At 40.4% G+C, this 20804-nt stretch overlaps 1 protein-coding gene across 1 annotated transcript; it reads left to right on the forward strand.

Moving 5' to 3' along the window:
- The first annotated feature begins 3895 nt into the window (after positions 1 to 3895).
- CD5L (CD5 molecule like) lies at positions 3896 to 10672 on the forward strand. Its single transcript, XM_055139905.1, is given in 7 exon segments — positions 3896 to 3920; positions 7257 to 7282; positions 8404 to 8585; positions 8587 to 8744; positions 9634 to 9735; positions 9738 to 9758; positions 10245 to 10672. Coding segments are annotated over 7 exon segments (942 nt in total).
- The last annotated feature ends 10132 nt before the right edge of the window (positions 10673 to 20804 follow it).

Consider the following 20804-nt stretch of genomic DNA (forward strand, 5'->3'; position numbering starts at 1 on the left):
ATTTGTAAAGAAAAAATATGCTTTGGGGGACAAGGTAATTTTTCCCCCAAAGGGTTATTTTTTCATTGGAAAAAAAAATCTTGTTTTTTCCAGCATGGAGGTTCTAACACTTCCAAATCTTCCAAATTGATCATATTGAATTTACAGTTCCAGTTTCAATAGGCTTTATTCAATAGGCTTTCTTTTAAGAACCAGGAATGCATGAAGTCTGGCTTTCCTTAACATATTTTAATGAATATAAAAGTTTTTATCTCAGAAATTTTATTTTGCATATATCTAGGGCACGTTCTGCCTGAGATTTCACAGATATAAATGCAGTCTTTGATAACTAGGATGTTGAGATCACTAGAAATCCACCGCCAAAGGATAGCTAATTTGTCTCTTCTTAATTTATACCAAATGTAAATTTCTCCTCTATTGGAGGTAACCTGTTTCTTAAAAACTTTTTTGTCAAGGGCTGGAGCGATAGCACAGCGGGTAGGGTGTTTGCCTTGCACGCGGCCGACCCGGGTTCGATTCCCAGCATCCCATATGGTCCCCTGAGCACCGCCAGGGGTAATTCCTGAGTGCAGAGCCAGGAGTGAGCCCTGTGCATTGCCGGGTGTGACCCAAAAAGCAAAAAAAAAAAAAAAAACAACAACAACAACAAAAAAAATTTTTTTGTCAAATCTGAAATCTGTGCTCAAACAATGAAGTTTCACTCCGGACTTCTTCCTCATAGTCAACCTGATGGTGGAATAATTAAAGTTATTCTACTCAAAGTGCAAAACATGTTTTATTTAAGTGGACAGGTTAGCAGTTAGCAGTCAACCGAGGTAAGTAGCCACTTTGCCCAGAGTAGAAGGAGATGCCTGGTATCAACCATCTTCTATTGTAATACTCCTCCAGACCTTTGGTGGCAGAGTGGATTTTCATCTGGTGAGAACTTCCCTATTGCAAGTTATTGACAGCATGGATAAAACAGCATCACTGTATCACTGTCATCCTGTTGATCGTTGATTTGCTTGAGAGGGCCCAGTAACGTCTCCATTCCTCCATTCAGTCTAGCCCTGAGATCTTAGCAGCCTCTCTTTACTCATCCTTCTCAACGGTGGTGCCTCATTAGAGGCTCTTTCAGGGTCAGGGGAATGAGACCCATCATTGTTACTGGTTTTGGCATATGAATACACCACAGGGAGCTTTTTAGGCCCTCCCGTGTGGGCAGAAAACTCTCAGTAGCTTTCCAGGTTCTCTGAGAGGGAGAACTAGACTATAAGATGTCGCTTCTGTGAGCTTTGTTTTATAGTTTCTGGACGTTGGCTGTTGATGGGATTACACAGCGCCAGGGGCAGTTTGTGGGTGTGACTGCCTAGCTACTGGAAAATGGGGAATCTGGGTAGAAGAGGCTCAGTCCTGATCCAAGCAGGCTTGGAGATCTTAGCCCTGGGTCCCGCACACCTGGGTTCTTCCGCCGCTTCCTTCATGCGTGAGGCTCGTCCAAGCGTGTGAAGAGTGGCCTTGAGCACGGCTGTGGCTGGGTTCCGGAGGTCTTCAGGCTCTGCTTGGGGAAGGGAGGGAAACTCAACCTGCCCCCTCTGAGGGGCCCCGGTGAAGACAGCCAGGCACGGGGCAAGAGATTTGGGAGGAAAATTTCACTTTTATTTTTCTTCTACTTTTTGTGTACTAATTTTTTTCCATATAAGAGTAATAAAAACATGTTAAATATGAGTCTTGTACTTTCTGGACACCACCAGCACAGAAAATGTTTATTTGGGTAAACCCAGCAAGGCAGTTAAGATTCTTCAAAATTGGGGGTAAATGCTTAGACTCTTGGATTCTATTTGCATTATAATCTAGATTCTTTGACAATAAAGCTAATGTTTTGGGTCTTTCCTGAATGTTGTGTTTGTTAACTAGACTATTTCAGAAACAAAGGGAAAAGGGTATGAATAATTGTCATTTACAAATTAATTGACAATAGATTCTCCATCGCTTGAATTTTATTGATATCTTCTTTTTGCTTATAGCTTTCAATACCTCTATTCCCTAATCCCTGAACACCACAGCAATATTCAGTCATGGCAAACTATCAGTTGCTTAAATGTATAATGTTGTTTAATTTGACTGCATATGAATAGAAAAAACCCTTTTCACCATTATTTTCTATTTTACTCATCTTTTAACTTGAGCTCAATGTCATCTATTTAAAGTTTCTGGTTAGGTTCAAGAAGAGGTGACCATTTCCTACATTACATTTCCTGTAGTTTCTTCTCTTATAATGCTTTGCTTTCTTTTGCAGTGACTAGATCATATTCTATTGGCCTAAATTGTACCTTATTCATAAATACTTTATTTATCTGGAACAAATGGCTCCTGTGGGAAATCATCCCCCTAACAAAAACCTCAACCCCAAGGTCAGGATAGTACCCCAAACAAAACAGTTCACGTCTTTTAGCCCCAGAATAGAATACAATAGATGACATATGCCCAGGAAATAATCAAATAGATGAGGTCAAGCCAGCATGAGCTCACGGGCAAGAAAATTTGTGCTCAGGAAAGAATAGATTAAAACAATTTTGAATCTTTTAAGTGTAGAGGGTAACATAGGCAAAAAATAGAATAAGAACTTGTCACAATTTTACTCTATACTTTAAGGGTGCCTGCTTATTAGCTTTATGAAATATACTAGCCTATGCTCCTAATGTACTCATTGAATTTTAATATTCTACAAACAGTTCTTAATGTCTCTGTTCACTTAACTGATGGCACACATTTCGGGAGCTGGAGTGGGGGAGTGATATTGTATTTATTGAATAATGGTTAGCCTGTGCATTCACTTATGGCTGTTCAGGTGGCCCTAAAGTTTAGACAGTCCTTGTTGCTTGTTTGTCTCATTCTCTGTGGATATCTCCTACTGAACTAAAGTCAAAAGTGCCAATTCTACGTGGTAAATTGCCACAAGCTGCTATTATTTTTACTTTGATAGTAAATATATTTAAAAAAACTACATTTTAAAAAAAAGTGTCTATAATGAACCAGACATTCTACTGAGTTACCTGAAAATTACTAAGAAACTAAGATGTCTCATTGTAGAAGAAAATTTCCCCCTTTTTATGAAAGCTAATCGTCTATGGAATTGATGACTTGAGTCATCTAAAATCAAATAGCTCTTGAAGTATAGCCATACTTAATGACTGAGCAAGGCAGTGGGACTTCTTTATCATACCTGAAAATGATCTGAGTTCATTACCACAGAGGCTTGTCTCCACTCAGATTCCCAAAATGGACAAATACCAGGAAAAGCAATGAAGTACAGATTCATTTAGATTTAAATATATTCTCAATTTAGCACAGGAAGCATTGGTTTGAAGGCAATAAAACCAATCTTAGAGATCAACACCTTGACTATGAATTACAGTGCCTTCAAATCCAACTCTGGATTCACTCTTTGGTTTCTGGTTTATATATTCTCTAGCACTTCCCTTAGCAATGAAGGAATCATAATTGACCTATTACCTCCATAAACCATTTAGGCACTGCCTGATCTTCTAGAGTGACATGGTCTCATTTTGGGCACCCGCTTTCCTTGTGAAATATTAGAAAATGGAGTAAAGTAGGGATAGATGGGACTAGGATCAGAGCAGAACCAAGTCACAACAGCTTTGATAGTTTTTCCTTAGTTTTCAGCATCTTTCTGCCGGTTCCAGCCACCTACCTTCCTCTAGGGACATGCTGATTTCAGCAAATCTGGGTCTATCAGTCCTGCCCTCTGAGCCCCTGGGGATCTGGTCATCTGATAAAGCTTCTTTGGCAGGCAGGACCTGCATCCTCCCTGTCAGAAAACTTACAAAGCAGCATATTGGTGCTTTGAACTCCCCTTTCAGTCTTATAGCTCATCATTTTAGCTGTCTGGGTCATGGTTCTGCTCTTCTTGATCCTTGGTAAGTATCTCTTCTCTTGTACCTTTAGGCTTATTAGTGCTCTTGGAACTTGGATGAAGAAGATTCCTTCTCTTCTTACCTGATAACAGATTCGGGTGGTTTTTAAGGAAGGAAACAGCATTGTTTCCTTATTTTTCATTGAGTCACTTCTCTTGTGCTCTGAAAGCCTCTTAATCTATAATGTATGTATAATTTATAATACATTTTGACTTCCAGCTGTTTCTATTTCCTTATATTTGTAGTAGCAAATTTATAACAGTTTTCTACATTTCCATTTTCACATCAACTTCCTAAAATATATTCTATAAAAGGACAAATAGGCAGACCATGGATAGCAGGAGGCAAGAGAAGAAAAAGAGGTAACTTTAAGATAAACAACTTTGATCGATATTGTTGTCCAACTACTCCTGGGGTGTTTTATATAATGACCACAAACTTTTCCTTGTTTCTTGTTGCCTTGGTTAATTTAGAGTAAATAAAGGCGAGAATACCTGATTTTCTATCTCCATTTTTTTATTTTCTAGATTTCTAGATCCCATATTTCTCTGAAATACTACTCTCATCTATGAAATGAGATATTTGTTTATCTCAGAGGTTTGCTAGGGGTTGTTTCACATGGTAACTTAGTTTGATTGTCTGGTGACCCAGTATTTCACCAAAGTTCACACTGGTCTCTAAGTTGGACAGTTTTGGTATAATATCTAGAGTTTACACTAGTCTTAATATCTCCTATATTACCTGACAGCTATTATTTTTGTTTGTTTTGGGGGGTAGGGGGGTCTTACTCAGCAGTACTCAGAATTTACTCTGTCTCTGTGCTCATGGTTCACTCCTGGCTGAGCTTGGGAGACCACATAGGATGCAGAGGATCAAACCCAGGCCTTCTGAGCACAAGGAAAGCACCTTACCCTCTGTACTATCTTTCTGGCCCCCCCAAATACTACACTTAACTCTTATGAACATACTATTAAATCTCCAAAGCTAAATTATTTCAGTTCCACCTCCTTCACAAAATCATTCTGATCTTCCTTACCTATAGTTATCTGCCTTATTACAGAGCTTTCAAGTAATTCCTGCACATATTCAGTTTACATTCATGTCCACATCTTTTGTACCTGTGTGTTTAACTAGATGCATATAATGTTGTATATAATGTAATCTTTGCACACATGGCCCCACCTAATCTGGAAGTGGCTATATTCTGAGAATTAAGGGAATGGGGCTACAGAGAAACTAAAAGAGGAAGCAATTCCAGATAAGCCATAGTTATACTCAGATCCATTTGAAAAACTCTGGGGTAGATAATAGCTCCTTCAGAAATGTCCTATAGTATGGGGTGGTGTGGGATCAAACTGCATATCCTCGGGGACATCTGACATTCACAGTGAACAGGACTCTCTCAGCAAAGGTTTTTAAAAACCTTTTTGAAAACAACTATAGACCAAAAAAATTTCATAGACAGCTAGGCAGAAATAAAAACTTGTTTGTAATAAGAATTTTACATGTCAATATTTATCACAGTCACTGAATAATACAGGTGTACCAAGTGTTAAGTGACTGCATCTTTTTCTGCTGACTAGCAGGAGTGAGCCAAATGAATGAAGAGTCTGTGTAGGATGAAGTTCTGGTGTCTAAGCCTGGAGGTTTGGAACAAACTGTAGATTTTTATTTTGATCCATTGATTAGGGAATCTGCCACCCATAAGCTAAGAATAATATTTACGGAGTGATGTAAACTAAATACAAACATGAAAGTTCATAACTTTGTAACTGTACCCCATGGTGATTAACTAATAAAAATTTTTTAAAAAGAATAATATTTACATTTTTAAATGATGGAGAAAAAATAGAATGAGTATTTTTGTGACAAATGACAATAATCTGAAGTCTACATTTCAGTCTGTAAAAATAAAGGCTTAGTGAAACACAACCATGCTTGCTCATTGATATAGCTTTGCTCATGCTGTAAGGGTATTACTGCATGGTATAATACAGTGTGTTGTGTTATTTGTGCTGGACTCCCTGCTCTCTTTCTTCCCCTCTGCTCCATAGTTACCCTGCCTCAAATCTGGGCATCTTTGCTCTACAGCATTATTTCTTACCCACTTTTCCGTAGAGTTTAGAGAGTTTTTTCTGAACTCATCTCTCTGAATTCACCTTTCTGCTTCAGACTATAATCATGAATCCGTTTATTTATTTCAATTTTGTTATGGGGTCGGGGGTTGAGCTACACATGACTGTGTTCAGGGCTAACTCCTGGCTCTGTGCTAAGAAATAACTTCTGGTGGTATTCAGAGGATCATATATGGTGCTGGGGATCAAACCTGGGTTAGCTACATCCCAGGCAAACAGCACACCCACTGCACTATTTCTCTGACTCTTATTTATTTTTTAAAATGTGTGTGTGTACCAGAGATTGAACACAGAGTCTCACACATGCATGGCAAGTGCTTTCTATCTGAGCTGAATCCCTGGACCTTCTGTAGACTAGAGTAGAAACATCAAATATATCCTTACTTCGGGAAGAGCCCCTGTCAAATTATTAAGAGACCAGACAAAGTTGGTGAACTGTGGCAGAACTGGTCTTTACCGTTCTGATCCAGTACAGAAGTTGTTCTGTGGGGGATCACAGCCGCAAAACCAGTGGAACCACAACTTTCCACTTTGCCTTGCATAATCAGCTGTTTACAGAGAATGAAACAGATACAGTGGCTTGTCCAGGTGGCAAACTAGTGTTAATAGTCCCAAGCAAAGGGCCTCTTATTAGTATTGGAGTGGTACTCTTCTCTTTCCAATAATATGATGCGCTGTAATAAGTTAGCACATAAAATAAAAATAGACTGTTAGTAGAGTTGTAGGCATGGATGCCTAAGGTAGATAAGCAATAGTCTTGAGATTATGAAAATGCCTCTGCTCTCTCTGATAGAACTCTCCCTGTCACACTACCTGGGTTGCAACCCCATAAGTCTATCTAAAGCCGAATTCCCTAGCAGGACATTTTCTGCTTAGGCCTCAACTCTTCTTGTATCTAACTAAAACAAAACTTTCCTTATCAGGACGTTTCAGTTTGGCTGAACATTTGCAGCTCTTGGGAGTCGGGCTCTAAACTTGCTTTACCTGGGATACTTCCCAGATCTAAGGCCAGCATTTATGGAGCAATTTCCCATACTGACCTTTCCAGAAGAAGATTCCAACAGTATTGACTTCAGTGGTTCAGTATCTGCTACTCTAACTGTCCTACAAAAATTTTTAAAAGCTTTCTAGATAGCTGTGACTTTTGAACAAAACCTTAACTCTGATATAATGATCTCACCGATTTTCTTTCTTCCCTCATCAGCTATTTGCACTGGACCTGACCTCTTAGTTAAGATCTTTTGTTATCCTGAGATGTAGGTTTCCTAAGCTCTGGACAGTGGAAAATTTAAAGTATTTTGGCCATGAAGAGAAACTCCAGGACAAAGAGGCCCAATAGATTTCCATGTTTTCTCACCCCATTGATTCTTTCTCATATGGGTTAACTTTTACTTTCAAAGGAAAGTAACTAATGTTCTGTCTTCAAGGAGCTTCCCAGGACTCTCAGTAGCAGATGACTTTGTTTAAAGCTCAGAAGACAACTTCCCCCTTCCGGGAAGGGGATGGAGGGTGGTCAGAATATCTTAGAATTCAACTTCTTTTTCCCCTCTGGATCCTTCCCCTCTGGATCTTTCTATAAGCTTTAATGTCACCTCTAAGCTAAAAATTTGCCGACTTTTATGAAGCACGTGGACTGACCAAAAGTGAGCAGACTACATTGAGAAGAGTCTAGACAATGTGTACACAGTTCAACCAATAAGATAATGAGGCTGCAGAGAGTGTGGGAGAGGAAGACTATGTAGTCTAAATTCTGAGATTGAGTCTTTGACTCTTTCCTTACCAATGCTGGGTTCTTGGGCATGAGAAAATGGTTATCAGAAACAGCAAGAAAGAATGAAGTGGCTTATAACGGAAGAGATAAATCCAGCTTTTTATACTAACCCTGTCTTCAATTTTGCTGCCATGGGGCAAACAGTCATGAGGAAGAAAGGACACAGCAGATACCATCTCTATTCTCATGTTTTTATCTGGGGTTTCCACTATTTAACAGTGTAGCCATATGACTTTCACTTTCATAAGGATCATTTCCTCATCTATGAAATAGTGGGGCAGATTTGATCTCTGCAGATCCTTCTGGTTCTGACCACCATATATTATAAAATTCTTCTGGATCTTCAATAAACTTTGTTCTTTTAAATTTACAAACTCAAAAGCCAGCGTTTGTATTGTGGTGTCTTAAGGTGAAGTTTTTTTAGTTGGGTACAGAGAGTTAGAACACAGCTCCTATCTTCTAGCCTCTTCCCTTTTGGCCCTTCCAGTTTCAATTCTCCGCTTCTCTGTAAATGCTGTAAGAGTCCCAAGATGACTGTGTACATTTTTGAGTGCTATCTGGGATCCTCCTATGTCTCCAGTTAATATCCCATTTCTTTTCAGAGTCTTCATCCAATGTACGACTTAAGGGTAGTCCCCACCACTATGAAGGATGGGTGGAGGTGGAGCAGGAAGGTCACTGGGTCACTCTATGTGACCACTGGGACATGAAGGATGTGGCTGTGCTGTGTTGAGAGTTGGGCTGTGGATCTCCCAAGGGGTTTTCTATATGCACCATCAATAGACAATGAGCAAAAAGTTCTTATCCAAGATGTTAATTGCTCAGGGATAGAAGAATCACTATCCCAATGTGAAAGTGAAGATGCTTTTGATTGCTTTCACAAAGAGGAGGATGCAGGAGCCCGTTGTGAGAGTGAGTATGGTAAGATGTGAGAACCATTTCCCACTGACCTCTCTTCCCATTCTTTATTTCTCTCCCTGGGCTTCCATATAACGTCTGGTTGGCTCCTTGCTCTTCACATCTCGGTTTCTCAGTTATGGAACATAGAGAAAAACATTTTTAACCAGAATTATTCTTCCTTCAAGCTAATGATTTGTCTTTTTGTTTCAATTTATGTGAAAATGTTTCTCTTCCCACATATAAATGTAACATATCAAAAACAAAATTTCTGCTAAATAGCACATGTGCGTGTGTGTGTGTGTGTGTGTGTGTGTGTGTGTTTTGTATCTGGAAATATAAGGAAGCAATCACTGTATCACTGTATTACTGTCATCCCGTTGTTCATTTATTTACTCGAGCAGATGCCAGTAACGTCTCCATTTGTCCCAGACCTGAGATTTTAGCAGCATCTCCTTACTTGTCTTTCCCAATGATTGAAGGCTTCTTTCAGGGTCAGGGGAATGAGACCTGTTATTCTTACTGTTTTTGGCATATAGAATACGCCACAGGGAGCTTGCTAGGCTCTGCCGTGCGGGCGGGATACTCTCAGTGCTTGCTGGGCTCTTCGAGAGGCATATATATTTATTTATTTCCCTCTATGATGATGTGTCGCTCAGCTGCAAAGCAGCTGCGCGGCCCAGGAATATGTTCACTCAGGTGTGAGGCTCAGCCCGAGCGTGTGGAAAGTGGCTTGGAGCATGGCAGCTATTGTGTAGTGGAGGTCAGCTGCCAGGTCTGGGTCCCTTGGTGCGGGAAGGGCTCTTACCTGCCCACCTCTGGAGCGCCCTAGAAGGAAGCAATAAGCTCACAAATATATGCTTTATCAGTTCTCAAGCAGTTCACCATCTGATAAAATAGAAGATACTCATAGAAAGTATCATATGGTTAAGTCAGATATCCTGCTCAGGACAAGAAGAAAGCCTTCAGGATTGTCCTTCTGAACTTTGGGGAGAAAAAAGCTGTACCCATGCTGAGGCATGTGGGTAGAATGTGAAGGTTGGAATCCAGAGGCTGAGGTCATTTTGAATTTTATTAATTCAAGTCATAAATCAACTGGTGATGAAAAAAATCTTAATGTGCTGCTTGCTACTTATCCTGTCTTTAAATGGAGATAATATCTGCCTTTGTATATGAAAAGACAAAACAACATCTAACGCTATGTTATTATGAATTGTTAGATTTAATTCTCTGTACTAAAGATAGGGCACATCATTCCATGTACTTGACTTTTTCAGTGTTGGAAAACAATTAACAAGTCATTTTTAAATACTATGTTTCTTAAAAATAGTAGGGGAGATTAATAGACTTAAATTTAGAAATCAACCTGAGTCCCATGGGGTGCAATCTAGAGAAGAGTCCTTAGTCATGGGAACAAGGTATAAATTTCAAGTGTGCTAATGGGATTTGAATGAGGATGTAGGTGATAACATTTCCAGCCTTTTTCATGCCTCTTCTCATTCCTTGACTTCCTATATCTTGCAGATCCCCTTGACTTGAGGCTGGTAGAAGGAGATGGACACTGTTCTGGGCAACTAGAGGTGCTCCACAAGGGTGTGTGGGATTCTGTCTGTGATGATGGCTGGAGAGAAAAGCAGGATAAGGTGGTATGCAAGCAACTAGGCTGTGGGCAGTCTCTCTTTCCATCCACCAAAATCCAGAGACTCATTGGCCCTGGAATGGGCCAGATTTGACTTGATGGTGTTCGTTGCTCAGAGAAGGAGCAGTCCTTAGAGCAGTGCCAGCACAGATTTTGGGGAACTCACAACTGCAACCATAAGAAAGATGTGGCTGTGATCTCCTCAGGTAACTTGTGGACAGAGTCTAATGCTGTAGTGTGGGAGACTGGTGTAGAGGGAGCTAATGGAAAAGGGCTAAAGGGTGGGCCCTGGGAATTTTTCAGTACCATATAACTTTCCTCAGTCAGAGCCAACTTTATGCATTCTTACAGGAATATGAAAAATGAGACATTTTATTAGTGAGTAGGATAAAACAATATTAAGAAAACCATACCATACACTTAGTGAATGTGAGAACAAGGGTTTTTTGTTATTGTTGTTGTTTTGCTTTTTGGGTCACACCTGGTGATGCACAGGGGTTACTCCTGGCTTTGCACTCAGGAATTATTCCTGGCAGTGCTCAGGGCACCACATGGGATGCTGGGAATCGAACCTGGGTTGGCTGCGTGCAAGGCAAATGCCCTACCCACTGTGCTATCGTTCCAGCCCCACAAGGGAGGTTTTGAAAGTTATTTGGTTATTATCTTCATACTAAACATAAAATGAATAAGAGAAAATATGCAGATTTACAAAATCATGCAAATTATTTTCAAATCCCAGTGCAGAACTACAATAACCAGTCTATATTTTTAATTCAGGTTGGATTCTCTTAGGTGATGTCACTCTTTAGCCATTTAGAAGTTTTCCGGGGAAAAATAAAAGTAGGAGTACTGATGTTTATTCAGCCACCAATTAAACCGATTGAAGTGGGTATGAACTCCACATTACTTAAAAAAATTTTTTTGAATATATGAAAGATAGACCATTCCAAAGTTGTTCATGATTGAGTTTCAGTCATGCAATGATCCAACACCCATCTCTCCACCGTGTACATTTCCCATCACTGATGTCCCGTTTCCCTCCCACTATCAAGCATCCCCCACCCCCCACCCCCAGCCTGCCTCTATGGTAGGCATCTTTTTTCTTTCTCTCCCTCTCTCCTTTTATGCATTAAGATTAACAATACAGGTACTAAGAGGTCATCGTGTTTGTTCAGGGTGTTCAGTATTTTTATTAGGAAGGTAAGGCTGGAGTAGCATATTAAACTGGGTGCCAGCTTTAAGGTGTATATGTTACTACTAAGGCTTCAGGAAGTACAGGGAGGGAGATAGCCCATCCTGACCTTGAGAAAGCATTGAGATTTCATTCACAAAACCCAGATATTCAAATTTTTAGCAGATATATCTTGGTAAGGTCTATCCAGAGACTGTGGAATCCAGCCAGAGACATTGCAGTAATTTTGGATTGTGGAAGCAAGTGGCTGCCCAAGGCTCTGCTTAGGTGGACACCAGGCTGACCTGCTCTCTCTGATTTACCCTAGTATGTTCAGCCTTGTGTGGTCCCAGATTAACTTCAGCTTTTGATCTCTTTTGAGATTTATTTGTGGGTCTCTGAAGCAAGGCCAGTAGAAGAGCTTACATGGTGGCGCCGGAGTTGTGTCATGGGCTTGACTGCCAGTGCTTCCAGGAGTATAGGGAAGTGGGAGGAGGTAGCCCATCCTAACTCTAAGAAAGCCTGGAGATTTCAGTCACAAAACCCACATATCTAAATTTTTCAACAGGTTAATATCTTGGTGAGGTCCGTCCTGAGCCGATGGAGTTGGGGGCATGGCAGTTATGGGTCTCTGAAGCAAGGCTAATAAATGAGCTTGTAGAGCTGAGCCAGAGGTGTTTTGTGGGCGTGGTTTCCACCTACCTAACTTTTTACCATTTAATTTCTCAGAAAACTTGGTCCCCAGTTTTTGGGGTCCAGCCAGAAGCACAGTGGCGATTTTGGAGTATCAGGAAGCCTGAAGGCACCATCAAGCTGCTGATGCATTCCCCCCTCCCCCCATGAATACAGCTTGATCTACTGGCAGCACAGCACCACACCCCCATTGTTATGTTATTTTGTTGGGGAGGCACACCCAGCAGTGCTCAGGGCTGACTCCTGTCTGTGTTCAGGGGTCACTCCTGGTGGGGCTCAGGAGATAATATAGGGTGTCAAGAATTGAAGACATGACTTACAGGGCTTACCCCTGCCTCTGCATTCAGGGATGACTACTAGTGGAGACCATATGGGGTGCCAGGAATGTAACCTGGGTTACATACCAGGTTTGCCAGGCAAGCCTGCTGTCTTACTTTCCTAGCCCCTTGAAATTTTAAATAAAGCAAAATCATCCCCACAAAGACTGCCCAAGTCAATAAACAATGTACGGCACAGTTGTATTCCCCACCAACACTTTGCTGATTTGTCACTAGTTTACAATATTCTAGAATTTCAAAGAATAGTTTAGCACCTCTGTAAGTATATGGCATTCACTGTATCTACCACCAAAGTTCTAGGGTCATTTCACCACCAAAATGATCCTTTTGCCCATTTCTTCCATCTTTTGCCTTATTCTCTCTGGTATCACCATAGGTTTTGCTCAGTCTAATCAATAATTTGAATTACTACAAACTTTATGTGCCAAGAACTAATAGTCAGGCCTAGAAGACTAGAACAATGGTTTAAAAGGCCTGCATTTCAAGCATATTGTCATGAATTAAAATCCTCAGTGTTCCACATATGCCAAGTGTTATCCTAGAAACTGCTATCTGCAATGCCCAGTAATACAACTAATTTCTGGCCACACTGCAGTCAGCTGTGTGTAAACACAAAAAGGGTCTGATCTTTGGCAAGCATCAGAGCCAAAAAGATGTATATACACAACTGTCAGAAAGTACAATCCCTGATGAACATGTATCACAGCTGGAAGGGGGTGCAGACTATGTGACACCCTAATCTGGTGCCCAACTTCCAGCACACACTATATCACCATATCTTAAAGTGTGTTAGCATCATCACCAGGTGTGTGTGTGTGTGTGTGTGTGTGTGTATGTGTGTGAGACTCTTGGTCACTTCAGCAGCATCAATAATAAAAATGATAAAGAGAACAGAGAGATAGAGAGAGAGAAAGAAGGAGGGTGGGAGGGAGGGAGAGAGAGAGGGAGAGGGAGAGGGAGAAAGAGAGACAGAGGGAAAGGGAGTAAGTAAAAATAAAAGAATCAATAGCCCAACGTATGAAAGGAAGCAATGGGAGCAATTGCAGATCTGATTTGCGTGAATGGAGAATACCATAAATGCCATGGCTAGTAATAAGGAGACTCTGTCTTGAAATGCCCAGAAGTAATTTGTTTATGCTTATTTCCTGTTTTTTTTTTCTTTTTTGGTCACACCCAGCGATGCACAGGGGTTCCTGGCTCATTCACTCAGGAATTATCCCTGGCAGTGCTTGGGGCACCATATAGGATGCTGGGAATCGAACTTGTGTCGGCCATGTGCAAGGAAACACCCTACCCACTGTGCTATCGATCCAGCCCCACCTGTTTTGTTTTTCATTGTTGGGGGGGATGGGTTTTGGGCCACACCTGGTCGTACTGTAGGCTTCCTCCTGGCTCTGTGGTCAGGGTTCACTCCTGGCAGTGCTTGGGATACCATATGGGATCCCTTGGATTGAACCCAGTTGGTCACTGGTCACATACAAGGCAAGTGCCTTGTCTGCTGTACTGGCCCAGTTGTTTTCATTTTCAAACATTCTGCAGATTGTGATTTCCTGTGATTTTGTTTTTGTTCTGGAATTATTTCACACTCATTTATTGATAAAATAAAAATTTACATGTGAAATTTGTATTTTACAAATAGTTTGACCCCATGCAAATCATTCTAACCAACAACTGTCAGACACTCTACTTAACCTGGTGACAAGCCTCTGTGTCTGGCTTAATGACATGGATCCAATAATGAGACTATAATAGAAACTGTTAAGAAACAAAAGGATTTTCTAACTAGACTTAATGGAGGAGACATAATTATCAAAGATAAAATGGAGTCGTTTGAATTTCAGTGGGACCATAACTGGATGATACTCATTAAAGTCAGACAGAAGCTGCCTTTTAAGAAACTTTCCTTGGATATCTGAATTATGGAAAAAGACTCTGATGTATTAATGAACATTATTTTCAATGTGAGGAAATTTAAGCCAGTTACAAAAAAAAAGAAAAAACCTTTGATTTTTCTCAGCACCCACAGGAAAGGAAAATTGGCCACCTTGACCTGCTAGGGTCTTCTTGTCACTTCTTTCTATTTAGGCAAATGGGCTGATGGGTGATTTCCATTCATGACTTCCCTTCCGCAAATCTCTGTCTGACAAGCTGCTGCCTGGAGACTCTGAGTTGGATGGTGTTTGGTTTTCGATGAGAAGGCATCTCTAGTTACAGCCCTCATGCAGCTGAGTTTCTTTCTGTTCGCCTGTGGTGAGTAGTACATTGAGAGCAGGGGATGGGAGTTTATCCTTTGGGCCCCACCTCCTACAAAGCTGTGTGACTTCTGAGAATTAAAATTTTGCTTCCTAATGCAGGTTTCTAGTTCCATCAAAGGGCTTAGAGTCAGACAAAAAGTGACATATGCCAAGTGTTATCCTAGAAAACCTTTTTTTTTTTTTCCAGGAGACTATCATTTTAGTTTTGTTCCATAGGAAATGGAACCTTTCCTTATCCTTATCCTAGAAAACCTTTTTGTTTTTTTCAGGAGACTATCATTTTAGTTTTGTTCCATAGGAAATTTTATGGTCTGTCTTTCTAATTACTAATCAACATTAATTCCCTTTATCCCTCATTAACCTCCTCCTTCTTATTATCAAACACCAGAACCTATAATCGGTCAACAGGTTTCTCACTTTCAAAATCTTTGTTTTCAACATTCCCCTCTTACCCTGACCTGTACATTGTATTTCCAATTCTATTTTTCTAACACTTTATCTCCAGAACATCTTCCACTCCTGGGAGTACATTTCCATTGCCACTCACTTATCACATATCTCAACATAAATTCTGGAGACCATCACACTCTTGCCTTGGCTTCACCTTTGTGTATCTTTTTGCATAGCACTCTCCTGATTAACACACTTTGCTGCCTACTTCACACCTGCATCTGTGCAGCTGAATGTGACTTTGAACAAAAGGCACAACCTTGATGAATTACCTTCTTTTAACCATAGGATCACACATCTTGGGTGGTCTTGTGTTGTGCCACGGAGTTGGCTTATCTGGTCAATGTGTTCTTACTTTTGGTGACTACTATTTCATATCTTCATCTTTTCCTTCCAACTTTTACATTTTCGCTGTTAATATATAACATGTTTTCATATTTAACCTAGAAAAGAAAAGCTACCAGGAAATATTTTTCTTCTTTTTATGGTCAGATCTGTCTATTCATCTACCTCTATATTTACATTTTTGCCTTTTCTCCTTTCATCAGTGCATGGGACCCCATTACTTGCTTTCTTTGGCTTTCTTCAAAAATTTTGCTACACTGTCAAAGTATTTCTCCATTTAGCATTACTTTAATAAAAATAGAATATTGTTTAACTTAGTAGAAATGGGAGTTGGCAGTGTCCTCAATTTGCTGCATCTTTCTCTCTCTCCCTTTATGAAGTTTCTATGAACTTTTAATCTTTATTTTATCTGCCCCCACAAATTGTTTTAAAATTTATTTTAAACTTACATTTAAAATGCTTCGCAGCCGGTGATATCTTATAACCTACTTTTCCCTCTGGGAGAAAATAGCAAGCTGCTGAGAGCTTCCTGCCCACATGGGACAGCCTCGCAAGCTTCCCATGGTGTATCCATATGAGAAAGCCAGTAACCAGCTGAATCTCATTTCCCTGACCCTGAAAGAGCCTCCAATTCGGCATAGTTGGGAAGACCGAGAAGAGAGAGGCTTCTAAAATCTCAGGGATAGGACGAATGGAGAGGTTACTGAGACCGCTTGAGCAACTCGATGATTAACGGGATTTCGTGATAATTGATCGTGAAACTTACATTATAGATAGAATCACATTATTGATACATCATGATTTTTCTTCTCGACAATTTTTCACCTAATTAATTGGTGGAAGAGGGGGACATAATCGGCCCTGCTCAAGGTTTACTTCTGGTTCAGTGATCTTTTTTTTTTTTTGCTTTTTGGGTCACACCTGGTGATGCACAGGGGTCACTCCTGGCTCTGTACTCATGAATTACCCATGGCGATGCTTAGGGGACCATATGGGTTGCTGGGAATTGAACCCGGGTCAGCTGCATGCAAGGCAAATGCCCTACCCGCTGTGCTATCGCTCCAACCCCAGGGATCATTCTTTTTTTTTTCTTTTCTTTTTTTTTATTTAACAATAAATTTATTTATTTTTAATTAATGAATCACCATGAGGGTACAGTTACGGATTTATACACATTTGTGCTTATGCTTCCCCCATACAAAGTTCGGGAACCCATCCCTTCACCAGTGCCCATACTCCACCACCAGTAAACCCAGCATCCCTCCTATCCTCCCCAATCCCATCTCCCCCCACCCCACCCTGTCACTGTGGCAGGCATTCCCTTCTGTTCTCTCCCTCTAATTAGCTGTTGTGGTTTGCAATAAAGGTGTTGAGTGGCCACTGTGCTCAGTCTCTAGCCCTCATTCAGCCCGCAACTCCCTTCTCCCACATGGCCTTCGACTACATTATAGTTGGTGATCCCTTCTCTGAGTTGCCCTAGCCATGGAGTCAACCTCCTGGTAGTTGTTTCTACAATTCTTGGGTGTTAGTCTCCCACTCTGTTATTTTATATGCCATAGCTGAGTGCAATCTTTCTATGTCTGTCTCTCTCTTTCTGACTCATTTCACTTAGCATGAAACTTTTCATGCCGATCCACTTAAATAAAAAATTCGTGAACCAGGGATCATTCTTGATAGGACTCAGGAGACCATACAGGGTGCTGGGAATTGAATTCAGGTTGGCAGCATGCAACTTGCTGTACTATCTCTCCAGCTGCCGAATTAATTAATTTATATATTCCTACCCTCCCCCATTCCCATCACTGATGTTGCTTTTATTGCAGGAACTAAGGACTGCAAACACACCTGGCTGAGGTGCTTGCTGTGGGTAGCACATCAGATTTCCGTCTTCCACACCACGTTTGGCCAAGGTACTCACTGAAGCTTGTACTTTGTTATAATTAAATGTTCATTGCAGTGCTGCTATATCAATCTTTTCACCAGGGTGTTAAGATCCCTGAACCTTTGGCCCATGGCTCTACCTTCCCACTCCAATTGCAAGCCCCCTAAGTTCCTAGTTATTTTGATCCTGTCTCAGATTTGTTTCCACTGGGGATTGTCTAATCCTTTGTCTTGTTTATACTTCATATATGAGTGAGGTCATATGGTATTTGCCTTTTATTTTCTGACTCATTTTGCTTAGCATGACACCCTCCAAATCCATTCAAATTGTGTCAAACTTTAGGATTCCATCTTTTCTCAGAGCTGAACAGTGTTCCATTGTATTATATACAATATTTTCTTACCCACAAATATGTTGCTGACCACTTGAGTTGTTTCCTGACCTTGGCTATTGCAAATAATGCTGTGATGAACATAGGAGTGCATATGTCCTTTCAGATTAATGTTTGTTCTGTTATTGAGATAGATGCCAAAGAGTGGATTTTCTAGGTTGAAAGATTCATAAATTTTTGAGAAGTCTTAAAACAGTTTTACAAAAAGGATGAATCAGGCAATAGTCCCACCAAGAGTGAATGAGAGTTCCTTTTTCACCACACCCTCATCTCCCAAACCAGTTTTTATTCAAATCAAAGATAGGTAAAGTACTCTCAAAGCTGAACAACATCAACAAAAAAGCAAACAACCCCATCAAAACATGGAGAGGGGACCAGAGAAATAGTACAATGAGTGATATATTTGTCTTGCATGTGGGCAACCTGGGTTTGATCCTTGGCACTGCATAGAGTCTTTTGAGCATCGGCAGGAGTGATTCCTGAGCACAGACGTAAACTCTACCCTCACCATCCTGCTGCTGCCACCAATAGTTTTCTTCCAATCAGTAGATTGTTTGAAGCTTTCTCTCTCTTTCTTTCTTTCTTTCTTTCTTTCTTTCTTTCTTTCTTTCTTTCTTTCTTTCTTTCTTTCTTTCTTTCTTTCTTTCTTTCTTTCTTTCTTTCTTTCTTTCTTTCTTTCTTTCTTTCTTTCTTTCTTTCCTTTCTCTTATCCTTCCTTCTTTTCCTTCTTTCCTTCCTTCCCTTCCTCCCTTCCTCCCTCCCTTCCTCCCTCCCTTCCTTCCTTCCTTCCTTCCTTCCTTCCTTCCTTCCTTCCTTCCTTCCTTCCTTCCTTCCTTCCTTCCTTCCTTCCTTCCTTCCTTCCTTTCTTCCTTCCTTCTTTCCTTATTTCCTCCCTTCCTCCCTTCTTCCTTCCTTTCTTCCTTCTTTCAACATGTCCAAACAGATCTTTTAACCTTCAGCATGTACAACCACCAAAAAGCCAAATCTACTTCTACCCATAATTCCCCTATAAATATCACTACCATCATTCCAGTTGCTATAATCCCAAACTTCAGGGTCATGCTTCATCTTTTTCACATTTTATATTCAATTTGTGATAATTTTCATTAAATCTGAAATTCACAATACAAATAATGCTTAACTCTAACCATAATCCTCATTCTTTGAGACTAAGTGCACAGGACTATTCTCCCAGGGCATGTTCTTTTGCATGTCTATATCTATACCTATGTTCTCACAGTTTAAGGACTATTTCATAAATGTAAATTAATTCGTAACTGACTGTAGCTTCTCATAAGACCTTAAATAAAATACGAAAGTGTTACCAAGTCCAGAAAACCGCTGACTTCTGCCTATTTCTCACATGCTAGTTTCAACCACTGTCTCTGTAACCTACTCAATTCCAGGTATACTTGTGTTCTCATTCCTTCTTGGATAAACTAATTTCTTTAAAAGTTCTTTGCATTTTTGGTCTTCTGCCAGAAATATCACTTAAAAATATTTAGAAGAATTGTTGCCTAATTTCATTCAGACTTATACTTGACATTCCTCTAAATTGATTCCATAAGAACTCTGCAGTGTAACCCTTCTATTATCTCCATTAAGGAAAAGAAAATGAAAAAACAGAGAATGAACTGTTTTGCCCCCAGGCTCACACAGCTTTTAAGAGCCAGAATTCAAATGTATGTAATTTGAATACAGAGTCTGCATTTTCCTTAGAATTTTCAGTTCTGATAATTATACCATAATTCTATAGTGAAATGCTCAGAGCATGAGAAAATCTTTGGAGAAATTTGAATACTTGTCTAGATCTAAATGTCCTATGCTTTGATGTTGGTCAGTAAAGAAGCATCATGCCTTCCCCCTCTTCTTGCCTGACTGTTGTTACCAGGAATCAGAGGAGAGCTGGGTCATTAGGACTGGGAGGTGATGAGACTGAGAGTAAAAGAGCTGCCAAGTAGATGTGGAACAAGAAATTATTTTATGATCATAAAAATGAATTTTGGGGCCAGAGAAATAGCACAGTGGGTAGGGTGTTTGCTTGCATGTGGCTCATCTGGATTTGATCCCTAGTATTCCATATGCTTCCCCAAGCACTATCAGGAGTGATTCCTGAGTGCAGAGCTAGGAATAACCCCTTGATCATCACTGGTTATGACCCCAAAATCAAAACAAGACAAAAAAGGAATTGTTTTGTGAGTAGGTGTTTTGTGGACAATGTTGAAAAGGAACAGAGAAGAAAAAGGAAGTAATCTTAAATAAAAAGAGGAGAAAAACAAGGGAGGGAGAGAAGAAAACAGCGGGCAAGAAAGAGAAAGAGGAAAAGAGAAAGTGAGAGACCACTCACCAGAGGCCAAGAGAAAAGGAGAGAATGCTTTGGGAAATCTCTCTCTTTGGGTATGTTTGGAATTTTCTTCTTTGTATAGATCTCTGCTAAATTCTCTCCTGCCTCTACTCTTTGCACCATCTGGTGAGTTGCACTTCCCTTTCTTCTTCATGGTCTATGAGTATCTTGTCACCTGGGCCCCAGGGAGGAAGGTCTCTTGACAGCTATGAAAGTACACAAATGTCAGCAGTCTCTTGGGCTTAGGTGGCTATATTTACACCAGCTTCTGCACCTGGTAATGTAACTGCTCAGCTAGGGGAGCAAATCTTGCTCTAACTTTCCTAAGACCACATTCTTTTCTGGTAAATTCCAATTGAGGAGGGAGATGCTGTTTGCATGAGGAAGTCAAAAGATATGACAGATGCTAGAGTAATTTCTTCCTTTTCAGTCTCAGGAGCCCCAAATCCCGTATTTATCTACAACTGGATATTCCCTCCACCAGAATGTCCTCTGTCCTCCATTTCCTAGTGTCCCCATCCTATTCTCTTCTTCCCTCCCTTGGCTGCTACAGAAGATAAGGAGATCAGATGAAAG

Source organism: Sorex araneus, chromosome 5 (genome assembly GCF_027595985.1).
Source record: "Sorex araneus isolate mSorAra2 chromosome 5, mSorAra2.pri, whole genome shotgun sequence".
NCBI classification, from domain to species: Eukaryota; Metazoa; Chordata; class Mammalia; order Eulipotyphla; family Soricidae; genus Sorex; species Sorex araneus.